This window comes from Oryza sativa, chromosome 11 (assembly GCF_034140825.1).
Source record: "Oryza sativa Japonica Group chromosome 11, ASM3414082v1".
Classification (NCBI taxonomy): domain Eukaryota; kingdom Viridiplantae; phylum Streptophyta; class Magnoliopsida; order Poales; family Poaceae; genus Oryza; species Oryza sativa.
The window spans coordinates 4,008,257-4,032,203 of NC_089045.1; the positions used below are offsets into that span (position 1 = coordinate 4,008,257).

Sequence of the window (23,947 nt, forward strand, 5' to 3'; positions counted from 1 at the left end):
AGGATATACATTTGGTTCCTTTTCTATGGACTGGTACAACTTTTGTTTCAAATTGAACCACATATATGGTACAGAAGTACTACTAGACTAGCTTCTATCTCAATAGTTAGGTTATAAGTGGGTCAACTCGTGAATCCACTTATAGGCTAAATAAGTAGTAACCCTGGATTTAGTCTATAAGTGAGTTTACAGGTTGACCCTGTTACAATCTTAGGTCTCAGTCTTTGACAGATCGACAGTATAGGGTGTCTGATGTAATACCCTTGTGTTTGTTTCTTTTTCATGTTCAAATATATATGCAAAGAAAAACCATTAATGAAACAAAATCTGAGAAAAAATAGATATTATGAGGAATTTATAAGTGGCCATAGCCACTAGCAACTTGCCAATAGATAAAGACTCTGAATTAATGCTTGCGGTCAAATCTCCAAATTTTAATTCACGGTAAATAAAATAATTCCTTCTTGTAATTGCTTAAATATTTCTTTTATAGTATATGATTTTCTTAATAGTACTGGGACAATTGCTAGCTTTATCTTGTGCATCAATCTTGTGTTCTAACTAATACATGCATGTATGATGTATGCAAGTTCTTTTATACTCTCTGAGACTCTCTGTGGCTCAGCGTGCATTTAACTTTGGGTGTGGTTAACAGCTCATTAGCAACTTGCTTAGAGGCTTTCCATGTCCATGTAATATTTGACGAGGAAAACAAATACTCCCTGTTTTCAATGTTTGACGTCGCTTATTTTTTAACTTACTTTTGACTACCTAATCGTCTTATTTAAAAAATTTTGTACAAATATAAAAATATAAAAGTATAAGTCATACCTAAAGTACAATAACAATAAAATAAACCGTAACAAAATAAGATTAATTATATTTTTTTAATAGGTCGAGTCTCCAAATATATGTATAAAAGTCAATAGTGTTAACTATTAAAAGCCAGACGGCATACTATTACTCCTATACTTAAGTAACCAAACCAAGTGTATCGGAGTATTTTACCTATAGTCAACACTGTATGGATCGATGTGCCTCAATACTGTCCACATGTATATACAATCTAATTGTAGGTTTATATTTAAATATCACTCGATCGATCTACAATAGTTACAAGTCAACTAGAAAACTTCCATCTATCATCGTCCAACCCTCTAGCTCTTAGAGCTCCCCATGCCTCTATAAATAGCTCATGGTCGAGTTATATCACTCAGCACAACCACTCTAAGATCAAAAATGGCAAAGAGATTAGCACTAATGCTTATGATCTTCCTTGTGCTGGGAGCCAGTTGTAAGGGCCACACACATGGTGGGCCTGGGCCTAGCCCCTCAGGCCATGGCTCCGAGCCGACACACCTACACTTCTACTTCTACGAGAAGGTCAGCTGCCCTTCCCCATCGGCGGTCACGATGGTGAACCCGCCGGACAACACGTCAAATACCTTGTTCGGGATGGTTGTGGTCCTCGACGACCTACTAACTGTGGGGCCCAATTCGAGATCCAAGCCCGTGGGCCGAGCCCAGGGCATGTACGTCTCGTCAGACCAAACCTGGATCGGGCTCCTGATGGCAACGAACATCATGCTCACCACCTGTCACACCCCGAAGTTCTCCTCCCAAGCCAAAAATTTAATTTATAAGCGACCCTAAGAAAATACCAGTGCAAAGTAAGAGTAAACCCTTTTAAATCAATGCAAATAATAATCGGAATTGGCATGTGGAATTTTTCTTGAGTTCTACATGTCGAAATTCACTAACAGGATTTTTAGTGGAATTTTCAGAGCCCTAGAAATAATTTTAACCAATTAAAATTGAGCAAGCAATATTTTAATTCCAGGAAATCCTTTTCTCCTTTTTCTTTTTATTTTTCCCTCCCTTTTTCGAATGGGCCGCTGGCCCATTCTCTCCTTTTCTCTCCCTCCTCCCTGCTGGGCCGGCCGCAGGCCGAGGCCCAGCCAAGCCGCCCCTCCCTCTCTCCCCGGGACGCCGATAGGTGGGCCCCACCTGTCGGACCCGTCACCTTCCTCCAGCCGGCGCTGCCGCGCCCGCAACCGCCGCCGCGCCCACGCCTCCGCCTTCTCCGGGCCACGTCAGCCACGTCCGCGCGTGCGCTGCATCTCCCGCGCCCACTCCCCTCTCTCTCCCGCCCGCGCCCGCGCCCGAGATGGCCGGGATTCGATTTTCGAATCCCGCCTCTCTCTTCTCCCCCACTCCCCACGTTGGCCGGCGAAATCCCTCCCCTACCGGCCACGTCCGGGGCTCCCCTCCCCTATTTAGGCTTCCCCGTCGCCCCCTCTCGCTTTTTCCCCATTTCGCCGAACTCTCCCGAGCTCCCCATCGCTCCCGCGCCGTGCAACCACCCACCGCCGCCGTTTCCACTACTCCGGCCGCCGCTAGCCGCCGCTAGGGTCGCCGCCGCACCGCGCCGTCGCCGCCGTCGGGTTCGCGAGGCTAAGCTCCACCCCGGCCGCCCCTTCCCCGTCGAGTTTCGTCGCCGGAATTCGCATCCCCTCGCGCTCCGGTGAGTTCAACCGCTACCGCCGCTTTCGGCCATGAATACCGGTCGCCGTGGTTCATCTCCCTCTCTCTAATCTCTCTCTCTTCCTTCCTTAGGGCACCCCGAAGCCTGTCCGCCGGTTGCCGTCGCCGGTAACGCGTTCGCGTGTGCGCGTGCCATCGCCGTCGCCGCGGCCGGTCGGTCGGCCTTGAGCCAAGCCGAGCCGGGTCGCCGCCGCCCCTTCCTCCCCCCCTGAGCCGCTGACCGGTGGGCCCCGTGTGCCGGCGCCCCTTCCTCCCTCTCCCGAGCCGCTGACCGGTGGGCCCCGCATGTCGGCGCCGCCCCCCCCCCCCCTCCGTGCCGACGACAGCCCTGGGATTTATTGCACAATAAATGATTTAAGGTTTTTCTTTTATAGTAATAAACACAGTGAATCTTCTAAAACTCATAACTAATTCATCCGAGTTCCGTTTAAGCCCATTCAAGTCTCAGTAAATCATGAAAAATGTGTAGAATCCATTAAAAATGGTTTTGTTCCCTGTTTCAGTAGTCTTATAGCCTGTTTGCAATGTTTGCTTTGTATGTCGCTAGATTCCGGTTCCTCCGACGCTCTGGTGTATTTCGACATAGTCGCCGAGGTTCCTCCAGCAGCAGAGCAAGGCAAGTCATGCTTGTCACTTGAACATGTTGATCCTATATTGCAAATGCTCTATTGTTTTCTTTCAAATATTGCATTGTTTTATAATGTTTCTATGGGGTGTTTACCTGTTGTCATAGCCATGCTATTGTTGTACCATGTTTCTTTGTCAGCTTGGGGTTATAACATGACTAGAGATTGGACTAGGGATTGCTTAGCCATGCTTAGTTCAACTAGTGCACAATGGGGAGAATCCTTTTAATGTTTAGACTGTTGGTTCTAATGGTCTTGTTGGATTAGTGCCACCGCTTTGGTGTTGGTTAATTAAAATAAATCACATGGTGGGCTGTGGGTGCATGGTTTTGCTGGTCGCACCCATGGCAGTTAAGGACCGGTTCGCAGGATGCCCTGGAAGAACTTATCATACTTACCACAAGCCAGCGTGGGCAACGGCTGGGCTTGTAGTGTAGCTTTCCTCTAGTCAACTCATCCAGGCAAGGGTGGGCGTGATGGAGCGGGGCGGGCCCTGTGACGGCCTCTGTCGCTTCCGGATTCACCTAGGCACGAGAGGGGACTGCCCGCTGCCTTGCGAGGAGTGGGGGTGAAACCTGAGGTGTGGTATGCTTGGTTAGAGGGGGTTATGCGAAGGGTCCTGTCACGGCCTCTTTCCGGTATGTCGTGGTGACATGTCGGTGCACGGTAACGTGTCGTGGGGCTGTGTCTTGTGGGTACAGTTGTACACCTCTGATCAGAGTAAAACTATTCGAATAGCCGTGCCCGCGGTTATGGGCGGTCAACCAGATTCACCGTGATTAGTCTCACCCTAGTGTAATCTTTTGATTTTGGATAGTTTAGGAGCGGGGCGGGCCCTGTGACGTGGATCTGAATGTCAACATTGTCGTTTGTGTACCCGGCCGGTCCTGGACGGGGATTTTAATGCACATTCTGCTTGGAATTCTATTCGGGAATTTCTGGGCCTGACAAGTTGGTATCAGAGCCGACCTTGACCGTAGGACAAGCCAAATGGAAAAACCTAAGAGCCCTCTGAATCCTTTTCATTGCATATGTTCTTTGCAATTGGATTTGTTACGGGAAAATTGGGATCTGTTCTTGTGGTTCAAGGGGAAAAATCTTGGTCGCTCGTTTAAGTGAGATTTGTCAAAACGAGTCAGTCTAGGGTTTTAGTAAAACTATTGAGATTTATTCGTCAGTCAGTTGGGATTTGATGGGTGAAATGCATTAGGTCCTAGCTCAGGAACATGGGTGTAGCGCCCGTTCCGTCGTGGCACCTAGCGGGAAAATTATCTCTTAAAAACCCTAATTGCGAAATTTGTTTCTTTGCTTGTTGTCTAGTGTCCGTGCCATCTCAAGATCTCAAATCCCCGATCTATCGTCGAGTTCAATTCCGAATCCAAATCCTTCCAAATCAAATCCCTCCGCAAAAGTCTATTTTACCTCCCCCGGGGTCGATGGGCCGAATTTCTCTCGGCCCATCTCCCCCTCCCTCCCGGCGCTCTCTCCCTCTCTCTCCCTCTTCCCCTCCCCCTCCGCTCCGCCCGCGCGCCGCGCGCGCGTGCGCGTGAGCCGCCGCGCCGAGCGCCCCTTCCCCGCCTCCATCCCTGGCAAAGCCCCTCACCCGCGAAGTCGGCCCCCGCGCGTCGTTCGCGCGCGCGCGCCCGCGTGGTCGTTGCCCGCGTCGCGCCTGCGCCGTCTGCGCCGCCCGGCCCCGCTGCCCTGCCACGCCTGCAGCCGCTCGGCCCCGCAGCCAGCGCGCGTGCTCGAGCCGCGCCACTCAAACCGCCGCGCCTCCCGTTGCATTCCGCGCGCGCGTGCCGTGGTGGCCGACCGCCTGGTCGCCGCCGTCGTCAGCGCCTGCCCGCGCCTGTCGCCCGTGTCGCCGCTCCGCTCCAAACCGCCCCGCCGTCATCCCCGTCGTCATCGCCTCGGCCCCGCCTCTCCGCGCGCAAGCCGCCAAGGGACGGAGGCAGAGCCCCTCCTCCCACTGCCGCGACGCCCCCGCTCCCCTCCTCCTTTTCCCAGAGAGGCAAGGGGCGAGCTCCCCTTTTCTCTCCCTCTTTTCCCCTTTTTCCCTCTCGCCGGCGTCACCTCTGTCGCCGTTTTGGCCGCTAGCCGGAGCGCTAGCTCGCGTCTTGACCACCCTAAGTCGGTTCTCAAACCGACATTGCCATCCCATAAACCCAAGCCTCCCCCTTCCCTTCCTCTCCCATTCGCCTCCACGCCATTGTCGCCGCCCCCGTGCTCTGTTCGCCGTCGCCGTTCGTCGTTGCGCATGTCGGAGGAGCCGGCACGAGCAAGGACGCGGAAGAGGACTCCGGGCGCACCCTCTTCTTCCTCTTCCTCGGCCCGAGGCCGGAGAGATTACTCCCGCGCCGTCGGCCTCTCGTCACTGCGCCCCGCCCGCACGGTAGTGCCTCCCTCCGTTCTTCCTCCTCGCTCCACCTCCCCCCCTTAGTTTTCGGTGGTAGCGCGAGTAGCCTCCCCGTAGCTAGCCGGCGCCGCCCCGACCATTGCCGTCGCTCGCCGTGTGCTCGCCGCCGTCGCCGCCCGAGCTCCGTAGCACCCGCTCGTCGCCGGCCTCGCTCGGCGTAGCTCCGCCCAATCCGACGCTAGCAACGGATTCCCGTAGCCGCGTAGATGCTCTCTCCGCCGGGAATTGGCCCCTCGTGACCTCGTCGCCGTTTTCCCCTTTTCTCTCCGCCGGTTGCCGCCGCCGTAATCCGCCGCCGCAATCCGCCGCCGACGGACTCCCTCCGGCGAATCCGAGCCGTTGGCTCGTCTCCCCTCGTCTCGTGCAACTACCCAGTGTGCTCGCTTTTGCCTGTATCGCCGTGGTTCGCTCCGCCGCTCGCCGCTGTCGTCCGCCGTCCGTTCCGGCCGGCGTCGTCGTCTACCTCCCGCCGGCCCGCGTGGCAGCCACGTAGGCGCCACATCGGCGCCAGCTCAGCCAAGACCAGGTCGAGCCGACCCCAGTCAGTCCCTCCCCGTGTGCGCATTCCACCGCGAGCCGTGAGGCTGCGCGTGGGCCCGCCGCATCCGCGTCCACCGCGAACCGCGCGCGTGCACCGCGTCCCTCCCCCACCCTAGTGCCGTGCCGCGTGCTCCCTCCGCACGGTGAGCCGAGCCGCTGACAAGCGGGTCCCACCCGGGACCGCGCGTGGTGAGCCCGGTCCACAGGCTCTCTCTCTCCTCCCTCCCGCGCGCGCGCGTCTTGGGCCGCTCTGGGCCGCCTTCTTGGGCCGGCCGGCTCGTTAAGCTCGGCCGAGCCACCCTTTCTCTCAGGCCGCGCCCTAGCCGCCCGAGGGAAGTCTATTTTCCCTCCCTCTTTCCTTTTCTTTTCTTTTCTTTTTCAAAAAGGATTTAATTAAATCCTTTTCCTTTAGACCAAAAATCCAATAATCTTAGAAACTCAATATCTTCCCAACCGTAAATCCGTTTGACTCCGTTCAACTTCCAAAATTCCTCAAATCTCGAGATCTATCTAATGGCACGCTTAGAGGTCTTTAATAGGGCTTTATTTTCGCCGTTTGTTGAGTTGTCCCGTTTCGCGTGTAGTTTCGGAGCCCGAAGACCCGCAGTGCGCTGATTTCGAGGATCAAGCTCCAGATCTCGAGCAAGGCAAGCCACCTTTGAACATCTTGAGCCTATATTTGAAATTTAATTATGTTGCTTGAAAAATATTATGCATTGATAGGACTGCACTTAAGCTGCTTGTCCCATCTGCAAGGCAGATTGGCGGACCTACCCAATTTGTTGCATTTGATCCTTCCTTTGTTAATTGTGATACCATGTCCCCCTTGTAACCATCTAGTTGCGTCTCGATATTCGTGCACCCTGCACGAGTATCGACGGACGCCTTCAAACTTAAAATTTTGAGTAACAACTTGGGTAAAACTTGGGTTTTACAAAAGACTTGGAAAACCTGACACCTGGGTCGGTGCTTGCGAACTAAATGAATTTCCAAAACCGCGGACCGGGGAACGTACCGGGTGTACGGTTTTCCGCTCTTGCACTTAAGGACCGTTTCCTTGGAATTTCATCCAAACATAAGACAAGTACGACCACATGGGTGGAATGGGACACCCCTGGCTGAGTAACTAGCTTATCAGGGGAGCCTTGATGCCGAGAGACATGTGGATTCGCCGGGGTGGTGTCGGGGAGGACCCCTGGGCTTCCTGGCACAGTATGGTCTGGGACCTAACCTGTTGTTGGTCTGGGACCCCTCTCGTCGGCATATGGTAAACCTATGACGGCTTTGGAAATGCCTTGTCATGAAAGCTTGGAGGTCTCCCGACGTGGCTGATCCCCACGGGCTGGGTGATCCGGGTTAGTAATGTCATGTGGGTAAAGTGTACCCCCTCTGCAGAGGTTAACAAACTGTTCGAACAGCCGTGCCCACGGTCATGGGCGGATGTGAGGTGATTCCTAGCGTAGTTTTGTTTAACTACTGCTTGTGAAATTGCTGTTGTGGAAAGGGGTTCGATGTTTGAAAAATCTGTAGCTGATAGAATCAGCTAGGCCTGGGTGGCCGTTTGAAAGTTGTTGGCCCGGGTGGCCGTTTGAAAAGCTGTTGGCCGGGTGCCAACCTTGTTTCAATTCTAAAGACTGATACATTACACATACTCTGACCGGACGAGACGCACTGTCTCATCCGTGTCGTTTGAGAAGCACTCACTTAGTTGTTTTTAGAAAAGAGTTCAAATAAAATCAATTGCAAAAACAACAGCCTCTCCTTGAAGCCTGCATTAAACACTTATTTCCCCTGGCTTGCTGAGTACTCCCGTACTCACCCTTGCTCTATATAAATAATCCCCCCCCCCAGTTGCTGAAGAAGATGAAGCGGATCCTGCTGATGAGGAGTTCTTCTAGGAGCAAGCCGGCTACGATGAGTTTTAGGGTTTCGGCCTAGTTCCCAAGTCGCGCCTGTGTTGTTTGGTCCTAGTCCTGGCTTCCGCTTTCCTTTTGTAATGCAGTTGTGAGCTCGGGGCCTGTCCGCAGCCCAACATGACTGTACCTCTACTCTATAATAAAGAGACCTCTATTGCTGTGATAATCTGTCTTCCTGTGATACCAGCACTGTTTCCTGGGACTGGTATCGATTAACAGGTTAATTTGGAGCGTCACGGGCTAGTTCCGGTCGGTACTAGTTCGGGGCGTGACAATGGGTTGCAAGGTATTTATGCTCTTAGTGTTATTATTAGTATGTATCTAATTTCCCCATTATTTTATCGTTATGTGAGTCTGTCTTATTTATTCGCTCTCATGCAAAATGATCTATGCATAAAATTTCGCTCTTATTCGATTCTCTTATTTGAGTCTTTTATTGCTTTATTTAAATTTGGATTTGAGCATGCATTGATCCTACTCCTTTGTCTTCTCTAGATGGCCGGCCACCCACCCAACCACCGCGGAGAAGGCATGATTGACTTTGTGGCAGAGTTGGCACGTATGACGCTGGTGGTGGGCTACCCCAACGCGCCAGAGTACACGACTGTTCCACCACTCAGTGGCAAGCTTCCTCACCGTGTTCGCCTGGAGGTCCACGGCTACGTGGGTACCTGCCTAGCTAATATGGTGGTTGAGGCATCCGGAGGCACAGCAGATCACGCCTGTCAGGAGGCAGCATACCTGATGATGGCCAGACTACGGGAGCGCCACAACTTTATCTTCCACGACACGGCGTACCGATTTCACCCTTGTCGAGCCAGCGGTGATGATGTCAGTACTTTCCGTTCGACAGCCGGCGAGAACGACACCACCTTTGGTCACATGTGTGCTATGATGAGGGGATTGGATAGGATGCACTCGGACCTGCACAAGGCGTCCAAGGCCTTGAATGATGGGAAGCTCATGAGGATCGTCGCTCTGAAGGACGAGATAGCGCGCCTGAAGAAGGAGAATGCTCAGTTAAAGGGTCTTCCCGCGCCAGGAGGAGTCCGGATCCGCACTACGCCCCGCAAGACGACGACTGCACCCGTGCGCATCCAGCTTGCGCCCAGGAACCCACCTCCATCAGCAGCTCCCGCAGCACCTCCAGTTCCGCCCGCAGCTCCGGTAGTTCCTGCAGCTCCAGTACCAGCTCCAGCTCCCGTTCACGTGTCAGCTCCCGCGTCCGCTCTCTCCTTCGCTCCAGCATCAGCCGCCAGGGGTCCAGCCAGTGGCAACGGAGGTTGGTTGTCTGCTACTCCCAGTGGCAGCCGCGATCTCAGCAGCAGTAGCTCCAGTGGCTCAGAGCCGGGCGGCGGCGAGACTTATCTGCCAGGCTCCAGGAGTCGCTCAGAGGGACCTGGTGACGAGCAGGAGGACGCCTTCGACTCCACCGACCGCAGGAGCCGTTCCGAGCATTAGGCTCGCTTTCCATTAGTTTATCGACTGTCTAGTTTCTGCTTGTTAGTTTGTGTGTTTAGGTTGCTTGCTTGGGGTCAGTCGACGGTCGATATCATGCGCCTATGATATGGCTGTCTTAATAAGGATTTTTGCTTGCTTTTTAAGTGTTTTAATTCAGATCCGAACAATTGCAGTTTAAATTCCTATATAATAAAGCTTAGTTCCTGAGCATCTGTTTTCCTTCTTTTCCCCCGTCTGATTTTCCCTCCAGATGGTTTACACCAAGAATGGTAGCCGCGCAACAGGCGAGGGCAGCAACGGCGAAGAGCGCACTAATGGGGTGCATCCCCACAGCGATTCCGGCAATGGTCCGCCACCACTTCCCGAGAATCCGACGCTACCCCAAGTGATGGCACATCAGACTCAGATGATGGCATCCATGATGCAGCAGATGCAGCAGCAGCACCAGCAGATGCACCAGCGGATGCTGCAGCACGCCGAACAGCAGCATCAGCAGTTTGGTCCCCCTCCCCCTCAGTCCAAGTTGCCAGAGTTTCTACGTGTCAGGCCACCCACCTTCTCCAACACCACCAACCCTATGGAGGCGAATGACTGGCTCCATGCCATAGAGAAAAAGCTGAATCTCCTGCAGTGCAATGATCAGGAGAAGGTTGCTTTCGCCACACACCAGCTTCAAGGTCCTGCGTCAGCTTGGTGGGACAATCACATGGCCACCCGCCCACCAGGTACTGAAGTCACTTGGGCAGAGTTCTGCCGTAGCTTCAGGAAGGCGCAGGTGCCAGACGGGGTCGTGGCACAAAAGAAGAGGGAATTTCGGGCACTCCATCAGGGCAACAGGACTGTGACGGAGTATCTCCATGAGTTCAATCGCCTCACGCGATATGCACCAGAGGATGTCCGCACCGACGCCGAGAAGCAGGAAAAGTTCATGGCAGGTCTGGATGACGAGCTGACCAACCAACTAATATCTGGGGACTACGTCGACTTTGAGAGGCTGGTTGACAAGGCAATCCGTCAGGAGGATCAACGCAACAAGATGGACAGGAAGAGGAAGGCCGCTCAGTTCAGGGCACATCAGGGAAGTCACCAGAGGCCGCACTTCACTCCTGGACAGCAGGGTGGACCTACCACCATGATCGTCCGCCAGTACCGCCCGTTCAACCCTAGCAATTTTCCCAGGGCGCCAGTGGCAGTCAGAACCACCATGGAGGTCAGCCCAACCGCGGTGTATCTCCACGCCCACCAATGACACCGGCACAGTCAGGCCCGTCCGCGCAAGCCAAGGAGACTGGAGCAAAACCAGGGTCCTGCTTCAACTGTGGCGAGCTTGGCCATTTCGCTGACAAATGCCCGAAGCCTAGGCGTGCCGGGCCAAGGTTTATCCAAGCTCGTGTCAACCACGTATCTGCGGAGGAGGCACAAACAGCACCAGAGGTTGTACTGGGTACGTTTCCTGTTAACTCAATCCCTGCAACAGTACTTTTTGATTCTGGTGCAACGCATTCGTTCATTTCAAAGAAGTTTGTCGGGATGCATGGGTTAATAAGAGAGGAACTTAGCACACTGATGCGGGTTCATACCCCAGGGAATAGCTCCACTTCGGTTCAATTCAGCCCTTCTATAACAATAGAAATTCAAAGATCACCATTTCTAGCCAACCTTATTCTTCTCGAATCCAAAGACCTAGATGTCATTCTTGGGATGGATTGGCTGACCAAGTTTAAGGGAGTCATCGATTGTGCGAATCGCACAGTCACCTTGACCAACGAGAAGGGAGAAACAGTAGTGTACAAATCACCAGACTCACCAAAGCAAGGGGTCTCTTTGAATCAGATTGAGGCGGAAATCCCAGTGGACACCGTGGAGAAGAAGTTGAGGAAATTGGAAGATATACCCATAGTCTGCGAGTATCCAGAAGTGTTCCCCGAAGACCTTACTACCATGCCACCCAAGAGAGAGATTGAATTCCGGATTGACTTGGCACCGGGAATCGCTCCAATTTACAAGAGACCATACAGAATGGCGGCCAACGAACTAGCAGAGGTCAAGAAGCAGGTTGATGAGCAGCTGCAGAAAGGGTACATTCGACCAAGTACTTCACCTTGGGGTGCTCCGGTCATTTTTGTGGAGAAAAAGGATAAGACGAAGAGGATGTGCGTTGATTACCGCGCACTCAACGAGGTCACAATCAAGAACAAATATCCTTTGCCGCGAATCGATGATTTGTTTGATCAACTGAAAGGAGCTAAAGTGTTTTCTAAGATAGACCTGCGATCAGGCTACCACCAGTTGAGAATTCGGGAAGAGGATATTCCAAAGACGGCCTTCACCACTCGGTACGGGCTATATGAGTGCACGGTTATGTCTTTCAGACTTACCAACGCACCCGCATTCTTCATGAATCTGATGAATAAAGTGTTCATGGAATTTCTGGACAAGTTTGTTGTGGTATTCATCGACGACATTCTTATCTATTCAAAGACCGAAGAAGAACATGAGCAACATCTCCGTCTGGTACTCGAGAAGTTGAAGGAGCACCAGCTATACGCCAAGTTCAGCAAGTGTGACTTCTGGTTGACGGAAGTCAAATTTCTAGGACATGTCATTACAGCTCAGGGTGTGGCAGTTGACCCATCGAACGTAGAGTCAGTTACCAAATGGACCCCACCGAAGACCGTGTCACAGATTCGAAGTTTTCTTGGACTTGCGGGATATTACCGCCGATTCATCGAAAACTTCTCCAGGATCGCCCGACCCATGACTCGGTTGCTTAAGAAAGATGAGAAGTTTAAATGGACAGCTGAGTGCGATAAGAGTTTTGAGGAGCTCAAAAAGAAGTTAGTATCCGCACCAGTTTTGATTCTGCCCGACCAGATGAAAGACTTCCAAGTCTATTGCGATGCATCCCGCCACGGACTTGGGTGTGTCCTAATGCAAGAGGGCAGAGTGGTTGCGTATGCCTCGCGGCAGTTGCGTCCACACGAAGGGAATTATCCGACTCATGACCTGGAATTGGCAGCAGTGGTTCATGCTTTGAAGATCTGGAGGCACTATCTGATTGGCAACCGCTGCGAAGTATATACGGACCATAAGAGTCTGAAATACATCTTCACCCAACCGGACCTAAATCTCCGACAACGAAGATGGTTGGAACTAATCAAAGACTATGACATGAGCATTCACTACCACCCGGGTAAAGCCAATGTGGTGGCAGACGCATTAAGCAGGAAAAGTTACTGCACTGCCCTATGCATCGAGGGCATGTGTGAGGAATTGCGGTAGGAGTTTGAGCATCTCAACGTGGGAATTGTTGAACACAGGTTCGTAGCTGCTCTGGAGGCACGGCCTACGCTCGTGGATCAAGTCAGAGCAGCTCAAGTAAATGATTCTGAAATAGCAGAGCTGAAAAAGAACATGAGAGTCGGAAAAGCCCGGGATTTCCATGAAGATGAACACGGCACAATCTGGTTGGGAGAAAGATTGTGTGTACCTGACGACAAGGAACTGAAGGATCTGATACTCACCGAGGCTCATCAGACCCAGTACTCCATTCATCCAGGCAGCACCAAAATGTATCAAGACCTCAAAGAAAAGTTTTGGTGGGTCAGCATGAGGAGAGAAATAGCTGAATTCGTCGCACTCTGCGATGTTTGCCAACGAGTGAAGGCAGAGCACCAAAGACCAGCAGGTCTACTCCAACCTCTTCAAATCCCGGAATGGAAATGGGAGGAGATTGGAATGGACTTTATAACAGGACTGCCCCGGACATCATCGGGTCATGATTCCATCTGGGTAGTCGTGGATCGACTCACTAAGGTTGCTCACTTCATACCAGTACATACCACGTATACGGGCAAAAGGTTGGCGGAGCTTTACCTCTCGAGAATCATATGTCTACATGGAGTACCCAAAAAGATTGTATCTGATCGAGGGAGTCAGTTCACCTCAAAATTCTGGCAGAAGCTGCAGGAAGAATTGGGGACCCGTTTAAATTTTAGCACGGCCTATCACCCGCAAACTGATGGTCAGACCGAGCGAGTCAATCAAATCCTGGAAGATATGTTGAGAGCTTGCGCTCTTGATTTTGGTGGAGCTTGGGACAAAAACTTGCCATATGCGGAATTCTCGTACAACAACAGCTACCAGGCCAGTCTACAGATGGCACCGTTTGAAGCTTTATACGGCCGGAAGTGCCGCACACCTCTCTTCTGGGATCAGACAGGCGAGCGTCAACTGTTCGGGACAGAGGTATTAACAGAAGCGGAAGAGAAAGTCAGAATCATCAGGGAAAGGTTGAGGATTGCCCAGTCTCGACAGAAGAGCTACGCGGATAACCGCCGAAGGGAGCTCACTTTTGAGGCAGGAGATTACGTGTATCTTCGTGTCACTCCGCTCTGGGGAGTACACCGTTTTCAGACGAAAGGCAAGTTGGCACCACGCTTCGTGGGACCCTACAAAATCTTGGAACGAAGGGGAGAAGTTGCTTATCAGTTAGAACTTCCATCCAATATGATCGGCATCCATGACGTGTTCCACGTGTCCCAATTAAAGAAGTGCTTAAGGGTACCTGAAGAACAAGCTGATTCGGAACACATTGATATCCAGGAGGACCTAACCTATGTGGAGAAGCCGGTTCGTATACTTGATACCAGCGAAAGAGGAACCAGAAACAAGGTCACCAGGTTTTGCCGAGTTCAGTGGAGTCATCATTCAGAAGAGGAAGCAACCTGGGAAAGGGAGGATGAGTTGAAAGCCGCCCATCCGCACCTCTTCGCCAGCTCCTCCGAATCTCGGGGCCGAGATTCCGTTTAAGGGGGGTAGGTTTGTCACACCCCGAAGTTCTCCTCCCAAGCCAAAAATTTAATTTATAAGCGACCCTAAGAAAATACCAGTGCAAAGCAAGAGTAAACCCTTTTAAATCAATGCAAATAATAATCGGAATTGGCATGTGGAATTTTTCTTGAGTTCTACATGTCGAACTTCACTAACAGGATTTTTAGTGGAATTTTCAGAGCCCTAGAAATAATTTTAACCAATTAAAATTGAGCAAGCAATATTTTAATTCCAGGAAATCCTTTTCCCCTTTTTCTTTTTCTTTTTCCCTCCCTTTTTCGAATGGGCCACTGGCCCATTCTCTCCTTTTCTCTCCCTCCTCCCTGCTGGGCCGGCCGCAGGCCGAGGCCCAGCCAAGCCGCCCCTCCCTCTCTCCCCGGGACGCCGACAGGTGGGCCCCACCTGTCGGACCCGTCCCCTTCCTCCAGCCGGCGCCGTCGCGCCCGCAACCGCCGCCGCGCCCACGCCTCCGCCTTCTCTGGGCCACGTCAGCCACGTCCGCGCGTGCGCCGCATCTCCCGCGCCCACTCCCCTCTCTCTCCCGCCCGCGCCCGCGCCCGAGATGGCCGGGATTCGATTTTCGAATCCCGCCTCTCTCTCCTCCCCCACTCCCCACGTTGGCCGGCGAAATCCCGCCCCTACCGGCCACGTCCGGGGCTCTCCTCCCCTATTTAGGCTTCCCCGTCGCCCCCTCTCGCTTTTTCCCCATTTCGCCGAACTCTCCCGAGCTCCCCATCGCTCCCGCGCCGTGCAACCACCCGCCGCCGCCGTTTCCGCTACTCCAGCCGCCGCTAGCCGCCGCTAGGGTTGCCGCCGCACCGCGCCGTCCCCGCCGTCGGGTTCGCGAGGCTAAGCTCTACCCCGGCCGCCCCTTCCCCGTCGAGTTTCGTCGCCGGAATTCGCATCCCCTCGCGCTCCGGTGAGTTCAACCGCTATCGCCGCTTTCGGCCATGAATACCGGTCGCCGTGGTTCATCTCCCTCTCTCTAATCTCTCTCTCTTCCTTCCTTAGGGCACCCCAAAGCCTGTCCGCCGGTTGCCGTCGCCGGTAACGCGTTCGCGTGTGCGCGTGCCGTCGCCGTCGCCGCGGCCGGTCGGTCGGCCTTGAGCCAAGCCGAGCCGGGTCGCCGCCGCCCCTTCCTCCCCCCCTGAGCCGCTGACCGGTGGGCCCCGCGTGCCGGCGCCCCTTCCTCCCTCTCCCGAGCCGCTGACCGGTGGGCCCCGCATGTCGGCGCCGCCCCCCCCTCCGTGCTGACGTCAGCCCTGGGATTTATTGCACAATAAATGATTTAAGGTTTTTCTTTTATAGTAATAAACACAGTGAATCTTCTAAAACTCATAACTAATTCATCCGAGCTCCGTTTAAGCCCATTCAAGTCTCAGTAAATCAAGAAAAATGTGTAGAATCCATTAAAAATGGTTTTGTTCCCTGTTTCAGTAGTCTTATAGCCTGTTTGCAATGTTTGCTTTGTATGTCGCTAGATTCCGGTTCCTCCGACGCTCCGGTGTATTTCGAAATAGTCGCCGAGGTTCCTCCAGCAGCAGAGCAAGGCAAGTCATGCTTGTCACTTGAACATGTTGATCCTATATTGCAAATGCTCTATTGTTTTCTTTCAAATATTGCATTGTTTTATAATGTTTCTATGGGGTGTTTACCTGTTGTCATAGCCATGCTATTGTTGTACCATGTTTCTTTGTCAGCTTGGGGTTATAACATGACTAGAGATTGGACTAGGGATTGCTTAGCCATGCTTAGTTCAACTAGTGCACAATGGGGAGAATCCTTTTAATGTTTAGACTGTTGGTTCTAATGGTCTTGTTGGATTAGTGCCACCGCTTTGGTGTTGGTTAATTAAAATAAATCACATGGTGGGCTGTGGATGAATGGTTTTGCTGGTCGCACCCATGGCAGTTAAGGACCGGTTCGCGGGATGCCCTGGAAGAACTTATCGTACTTACCACAAGCCAGCGTGGGCAACGGCTGGGCTTGTAGTGTAGCTTTCCTCTAGTCAACGCATCTAGGCAAGGGTGGGCGTGATGGAGCGGGGCAGGCCCTGCGACGGCCTCTGTCGCTTCCGGATTCACCTAGGCACGAGAGGGGACTGCCCACTGCCTTGCGCGGAGTGGGGGTGAAACCTGAGGTGTGGTGTGCTTGGTTAGAGGGGGTTATGCGAAGGGTCCTGTCACGGCCTCTTTCCGGTATGTCGTGGTGACATGTCGGCGCACTGTAACGTGTCGTGGGGCTGTGTCTTGTGGGTACAGTTGTACACCTCTGATCAGAGTAAAACTATTCGAATAGCCGTGCCCACGGTTATGGGCGGTCAACCAGATTCACCGTGATTAGTCTCACCCTAGTGTAATCTTTTGATTTTGGATAGTTTAGGTGGATGGTTGGGCCTGTTGCAACGTGGGATAGCGTTGGACAGTGGATAGTTAATGTTAATTAATTATTACAACTGTTTAAATCTTTCAACTTCTGTTTTTAAATACTCGCTTTATGCAAAGAACCACTTTAGCTCTTCTTTGATAATTCCCTGCATCATGCCTCTATTCCGGTATGACTTGCTGAGTACAGTGGGTAGTACTCAGTCTTGCTCTATTTTCCCCAACCCCAGAGTACGAGTATGTGTCAGATGAAGGTTTCTCCGAGGAGTAGGCTTTGTCCGTGCCGTCGAGGATGCCTGTGGAGTGGTGTTCCCGCTGCAGATCTAGTCAAGGCTTAGCTCCTGTTGTCTTTCGTTTTTCCGCTGCATTTATGTAAGACTTTTAAGATGTTTGTAAGACGTGGATCTGAATGTCAACATTGTCGTTTGTGTACCCCGGCCGGTCCTGGACGGGGATTTTAATGCACATTCTGCTTGGAATTCTATTCGGGAATTTCTGGGCCTAACACCACCGGGCCGTACAACGGCAGCGTGATTACCGTGCTCGGCAGCAACCACATAGTGGACGATGTCCGTGAGATGCCGATCGTCGAAGGCACCGGCGCCTTTCGCTTTGCTCGAGGATATGTGCAGGCACACACCTATGTAGGATCAAATCACAAGAACTAAGCCAACAAGAGAGGGGGTGAATGGTTGGTATACCCTAAAACCGAAAACTTTTAGCAGAAATAAAAGTTACCCTCGAAATCGACGGAAGTCGGTCTGACCGAAGATGTTCTGCCGGTCTGACCGAGTTGAATCTCCGGTCTGACCACCGAGATCGCTTGCTGCGCCTGTCACCGCCGCCGGTCTGACCGCCGTGCTCCCGCCGGTCTGACCGCCGCAATGCCACCGGTCTGACCGCCGGTGACTTACCGGTTAAACCGCCGAAACCCGGTGAAACACAAATCGAAGAACTCTTAAAGTAGATGACTTTATTGATTATCTCTATGTTTACAAAGTGCACCAACAGCACTCCTTACAAAAATTTTGACTAAACGCGAAATCCTAACTCAAAACTCAACTCAATTGCTCTCAAAAGCGATACCGGGAAGCCTCACGCTCCCCCTCTATTTATACATGAGGTAGGTAGCCTAAAACCACGAACAAAACTCATACTAAGAGTCCTAAACACATTAGGAAACCCTATAGTATAAGAAAGAAACTTTACATAACCAATCGTATCAAATTTGGACTCCTTCCAAATTCGACTCTGCATCCCATACGCACACAATACCTCCATCGTATGCCATATGGAATCCCTATCAACCACGTGCATCAACTCTAGCCTAAGTATCCCGCATGATCTCTGACCACCACGGACGTTGTCTTATCCCCAAGTCGACTCCCGGTCCATCACCGCAAATACTCTCTCGAGACATCGAGTCACCTACACATGAAATAAACAAAGAAACCATATTCCAAGACCAAGCTATCTCTAACTTGACTCATTAGTAGCAAACAACAGTATTACATACGTATAGTATCCATCTAGAAGTCATAACCATGAAATAATCACGGATATCCAAATAAACAACCTGAAACTGAAACCGACACAGCGTCGGCCGGTCAGACCGCGGGCCGGCCGGTCCGACCGCTCGATCACCGCCGGTCTGACCGGCACACACTGCCCGGTCTGACCGGTAAGATGAAATAACATAAGTATCCTGTAGATTCACCTGTGAAATCCAATCATCTCCAAAACCACTTCGTGAATAAATTCCAAATAACAAAACCAATAATCTCCAATGCCCAATTGTTCATCACAGAATAATAATCAAAAACACCTTTGATCTTACAATCTCCCCCTTGATGAACATATTGGCAAACTCATAAAAAATGTTTTGGTGTTTGGAAAAATAAAAAACAAAAGTGGTAAAAAGCACACTTCGTACAAATGTACACATCGTGCTTGAAAATCCAAAAGAAAACTTCTCCCCCTTTTTAAAAGAAAGAAATTCCCAATTGAACCAAAAACATGCTCTTCTCAACAACTCTTCAAAAATTTTCCTTGCTTCTCCAAAAATCCAAAAATCCAAAAAAAAATTTCACATTACTTCTCCCCCTTTTGACAATGATTTCATCAAGCATAGGAATTATGTTCATTAATGTATAAGAGCTTAGCATACATATAGCATATCAAGTCATGTGTTGCAATTAAAAGAAGATGAACCCATCTATAATAGAACAAGCATGCATTAAAGTATAACCATGAACCAAAGATTTTACAATTAAGCTTAAATCAACAATCAAAATTCATGATTTCATACAATTTATAATGCAACATCTTAACAAGCACATAGGTTGAAAAATAAACACTAAACACATATACCTATTGCATTTATCACTCTTTCTCAAATAACCTTTAGCACAAAATAACCAAGAGAATTTTTGAATTTTTTCTTTTCTTGAGCCTTTTTGCTCATATTTTTCTCTTTTATTCCAGGTACATCCCTGTCGTCAAGACTGTTTCCAGGGATTCAGCACCCATTATTTTGCTCACATCGAATACGTCCTTGTCGTCAAGACTGTTTCCAAGGATTCGGTATTCATTTTTTTCATATTTTTATTCTCTTTTCACAATGAGCAATTAAAGCTATTTGAGGAATAACAATTCAATAAAGCATATATATATATATATATATATATATATATATATATAGCATTTACAAATCAAACCATATGCTAGCATCAACATTGCATATTTGCTTAATTCAAGTATAGAATTTAAGTGTCATGCATCATCTCCTTTAAAAGCGAAATCTAAATCTCATGAAAAGACTAGAATACATACAAGCTATGCTATAGACAAATAAACCTTTAAATTATTGCTAGCATGCACAAGAAAATACCATATGCATAAACAAAGCTCTCTTTTATCAATTTTTCTCATTGTCATATTATTGCTTGATAAAACCACGAGGTACAAACTCCCCCTCAAACCATGCCAAAAGGATGAATTATGCCCAATTCACCACGAAGAAAAGCAAAGCGATTAGAATCCAAAGGTTTAGTAAAAATATCAGCAAGTTGTAACTTTGTGTCCAAAAACTGCAATTCAACATCTCCCTTCTCAACATGATCCCTCAAAAAGTGAAAACGAATATCAATATGCTTTGTGCGTGAGTATTGAACAGGATTCTTAGCAATATTGATAGCACTAGTATTATCAAAAAAGAGAGGTACTTTCTCAAAAGTAAGACCATAATCTTTCAAAGTAGATAAAAGTCAAAGAATCTGTGAACAACAACTAGCAGCAGCAACATATTCAGATTCAGCACTTGATTGAGCAACACTAGATTGTTTCCTAGAAGACCATGCAATCAATGATGTACCAAGAAAATGACATGTTCCACTAGTACTTTTCCTATCAATTCTACAACCACCAAAATCAGCATCTGAATATCCACTTAAGCATATATAAGATGAAGTAGAATACCAAATTTCAAACTCAAGTGTATGATTCAAATACCTCATTATTCGCTTGACCGCTTGACGATGTGAAGCACGAGGAGAAGCTTGAAAGCGTGCACACAAACACACAGCAAATTGTATGTCTGGCCTAGAAGCAGTTAGATACAACAAAGATCCAATCATACTTCTATACTCTTTTTGATCAACAGCTTCACCATCTTCATCAGGACCCAACACAGCTGTAGAACCAATTGGTGTTGAAATTGGTTTGCAATTCTCCATCTTGAACCGTCTCAAAAGATCCTTCGTATACTTCGTTTGATGCACAAAAGTACCTTGAGGTGTTTGCTTAATTTGCAATCCCAAAAAGTACGATAACTCACCCATCATGCTCATCTCAAATTCCCTGCGCATAGTCTCAGCAAAATCTACAACCAAAGCGTGAGTCGAACAACCAAAGATGATATCATCCACATAAATCTGAACAAAAAGTTGATTATCACCATGCTTAAGAACAAAAAGCGTTTTGTCAACCTTTCCCATTGTAAAACCTTTCGCAAGCAAAAAGTTCTTAAGCCTATCATACCATGCCCTAGGAGCTTGTTTCAAACCATACAAAGCTTTAGACAATTTAAAAACATGGTTGGGAAAATCAGGATTTTCAAAACCTGGTGGTTGTTTGACATAAACTTCCTCCTGTATAAAACCATTTAGAAAAGCACTTTTCACATCCATTTGATACAATTTAAAACCTTTTGAAGCAGCAAAAGCCAACAAAAGTCTAATTGCCTCAATTCTAGCAACAGGAGCAAAAGTTTCATCAAAATCCAAACCATCAACTTGAGTAAAACCTTGAGCAACAAGTCTAGCTTTATTTCTCACAATCAAACCATCCTCATTTTGTTAATTTTTTAAAACCCACTTGGTTCCAATAATATTATGTCCAGAAGGTGGTTCAACTAAAGTCCAAACTTTGTTTCTCTCAAAATTTTCAAGTTCTTCATGCATGGCATTAATCCACGATTCATCAGTTAATGCATGTGACACATCTTTCGGTTCAAAAGAAGCAACAAATGGAGAATTTGCACAAACATCATGAGTCGTTACCTTAGACCTTGTAGTCCGCTCACCTATATTACCAATGATTTGTTCCGGCGGATGTCGTCGTTGAATGTGCAAAGGAGCAGCGACTTCTGAAGTTGATCCACGTTCTGTATCAGTACTGGTCGAAGTTGTAATCTCTAGAGGTCCATCTCGATCAGCATCAACAGTACCCGAACCCAACGACCCTGGCCGGTCTGACCACACGTCCTGCGCCGGTCTGACCGGAGGTGTGCCGGCGGTCTGACCGGCCTGGCGCCCGGTCTGACCGGCCGACCCGACCTCATCGTCGTCGTTGTCATCGCTCTCGTCTACAAAAATACGACCATTCTCCACCTGAACCTGTGACAGTGTACCTGCAATATCGAGTCTAGTACCTGGACTAGCCTCATCAAAAGAAACTTCGCAAGTCTCAACGATTTTGTTAGTCTCCAAAATAAGTACACGATAGCCATGAGTATGTGCGGGGTAACCAAGAAGCAATCCATCGGTAGAACGTCCCACAAACTTATCCAAATTTCCAGATTTCAAGACAAAGCACTTGCAACCAAAAACATGCAAATGTGAAACTTTGGGTTGATGTCCAAATCGAAGTTCATAAGAAGTTTTTCCAAGTTTAGATCTCAAGAAAACCCGATTTGAAATATAACAAGCAGTGTTAATAGCCTCAGCCCAAAATTTTCTAGGAGTTTTATATTCATTCAATATCGTTCTAGCCATCTCAACCAAAACACGATTTTTCCTTTCAACAACACCGTTTTGTTGAGGAACATGAGGAGAAGAAAATTCATGTTCAAGACCTCTTTCGTTGTAAAATTGTTCAAAAGAAGCATTTTTAAATTCACCACCATTATCACTTCGAATTCTTTTCAAAGAACCAGGAAATTCAAGCTCCAATCGAAGAAACAAACCACGAAAGTGTTGAAAAGCTTCGTCCTTAGTTGCCATAAAGAAAACCCAAGAATATCGAGAAAAATCGTCAACAATAACCAACACATACCACTTTCCTCCAACGGATTGCACTCTAGCCGGACCAATAGTGTCCATGTGTAATAACTGTCCCGGTGCATCCGTCATCACAGAAACAATAGGAGCATGTGAAGAAGCAACCATCTTAGCATGACGACACGGTGTACAAACCAAATCAAGATCTTTCTTAGGTTTAGGCAAACCACAAACAAGATCCAAACCACTTAACCTAGTGAGATGATCAAAACCAACATGTCCAAGTCTACGATGCCAAAACATCACATCTTTATCAAACTTAGCAACCAAACATGTTATCACAGGTGAAACAGGATTTTCAAAATCAGCTTTAAACACTCTTCCATAGCGAGAAATATTCAACATAGAATCACCACAAGAATCAAAAACTTTACTTCCAGTTTTCTTAAAGTGAACCTCAAAATTTTCATCAACATTTTGTGAAACTGAAAGCAAATTATACTTTAAGTACTCAACCAAAGCTACATTCTTCAATTCAAATTTCTCATTTACCTTAACCATACCTGTAGCGAGAACGGCACTCGTAGCAGCATCACCAAAAATAATCGATTCAGTCTTAGATGCCTTCTTTAGGGAGGAGAACCAATTTTTATCACCGGTCATGTGCCGCGAACAACCAGAATCCACGATCCACACGTTCTCCTTCCTTGCCACCAAAGCCTACACACAAGCAGAAGTCGAAGCCTCAGTACTGGGATTAGATGACAATAAAATTTTAGAAATCCAGTACTGAGACACACGACCAGAAGATCCAATAGGCATATATCCACATGCAAAATCAATTTTAGAATTTTCAGAAAAATTCCTCCGAGGCCGGTCTGACCGAGGGTGTGCAGCCGGTCTGACTGAGGCTTCACCGCCGGTCTGACCGGTGGTTGGTCTAACCGAGGCTATTCAGCCGGTCTGACCGGTCGTCGGTCTGACCGCGGGACCCACTACGGTCTGACCAGTTTCCTCGAGGGAAAACCAGATTTTTGCCACTTTGATTTTGCAAAAGCAATCTCTCTCTCCTTTTTCTGTTTATGAGCTAATCTGAAACAAAAACCAACAATATGTCCATCTTTGCCACAAAAAGAACAAGTATATTTTTCATGATGATTAGACACATTGGTAGAATTAGAAGATTTAGCAACACAAGCAACAACATGAGATTTTGCATGCACAACATTGGATTTTGAAGAAGATGCACTCATAGTAGACATGATACCAGCAGATTTAAAAACAGTTTTGTTAGTATCAGGTTTAACCAAAATCTCACCCCTTCTAGCACCAACACATAACACAACAGGAGGATGTCTAGAATTATGAGCATAAGGATTAAAACCTGAACCACGATTATGTGTGCTAACCTTTGATTGATCCAAAATCATGTTGAGGTTCTTTTTACCATCAGAAAATCTTAGCAAAGAATTTTTCAAATAAGAAACCTCTTTTTCCAAATTAGCACAATTTTCACAATCTACCATGACACCTTTGCTTTTACGACATTTAGGGCAAGAAAGCACTTCATTGTTTTTCACAACATCTTCCATGTACTCAACACGACCTAAAGCATCTTTCGATTTCAACTTATTCAAATTACATGTTGAGCAATCCAAAACATCATGAGGTTGTTTTAACTTCTTAGCAGAAATCATGTTAAACATCAAACTAGCATGAAAAGCAATTC

The 23,947-nt window shown here is 48.7% G+C and overlaps 1 protein-coding gene across 1 annotated transcript; it reads left to right on the forward strand.

The window, feature by feature from the left end:
• The first annotated feature begins 1,239 nt into the window (after positions 1-1,239).
• Positions 1,240-17,388, forward strand: LOC136353970 (dirigent protein 21-like). Its single transcript, XM_066305416.1, has 2 exons — positions 1,240-1,589; positions 17,226-17,388. Exons 1-2 carry the CDS (start codon positions 1,240-1,242, stop codon positions 17,386-17,388), a joined length of 513 nt encoding a protein of 170 aa, XP_066161513.1.
• Positions 17,389-23,947: the final 6,559 nt, after the last annotated feature.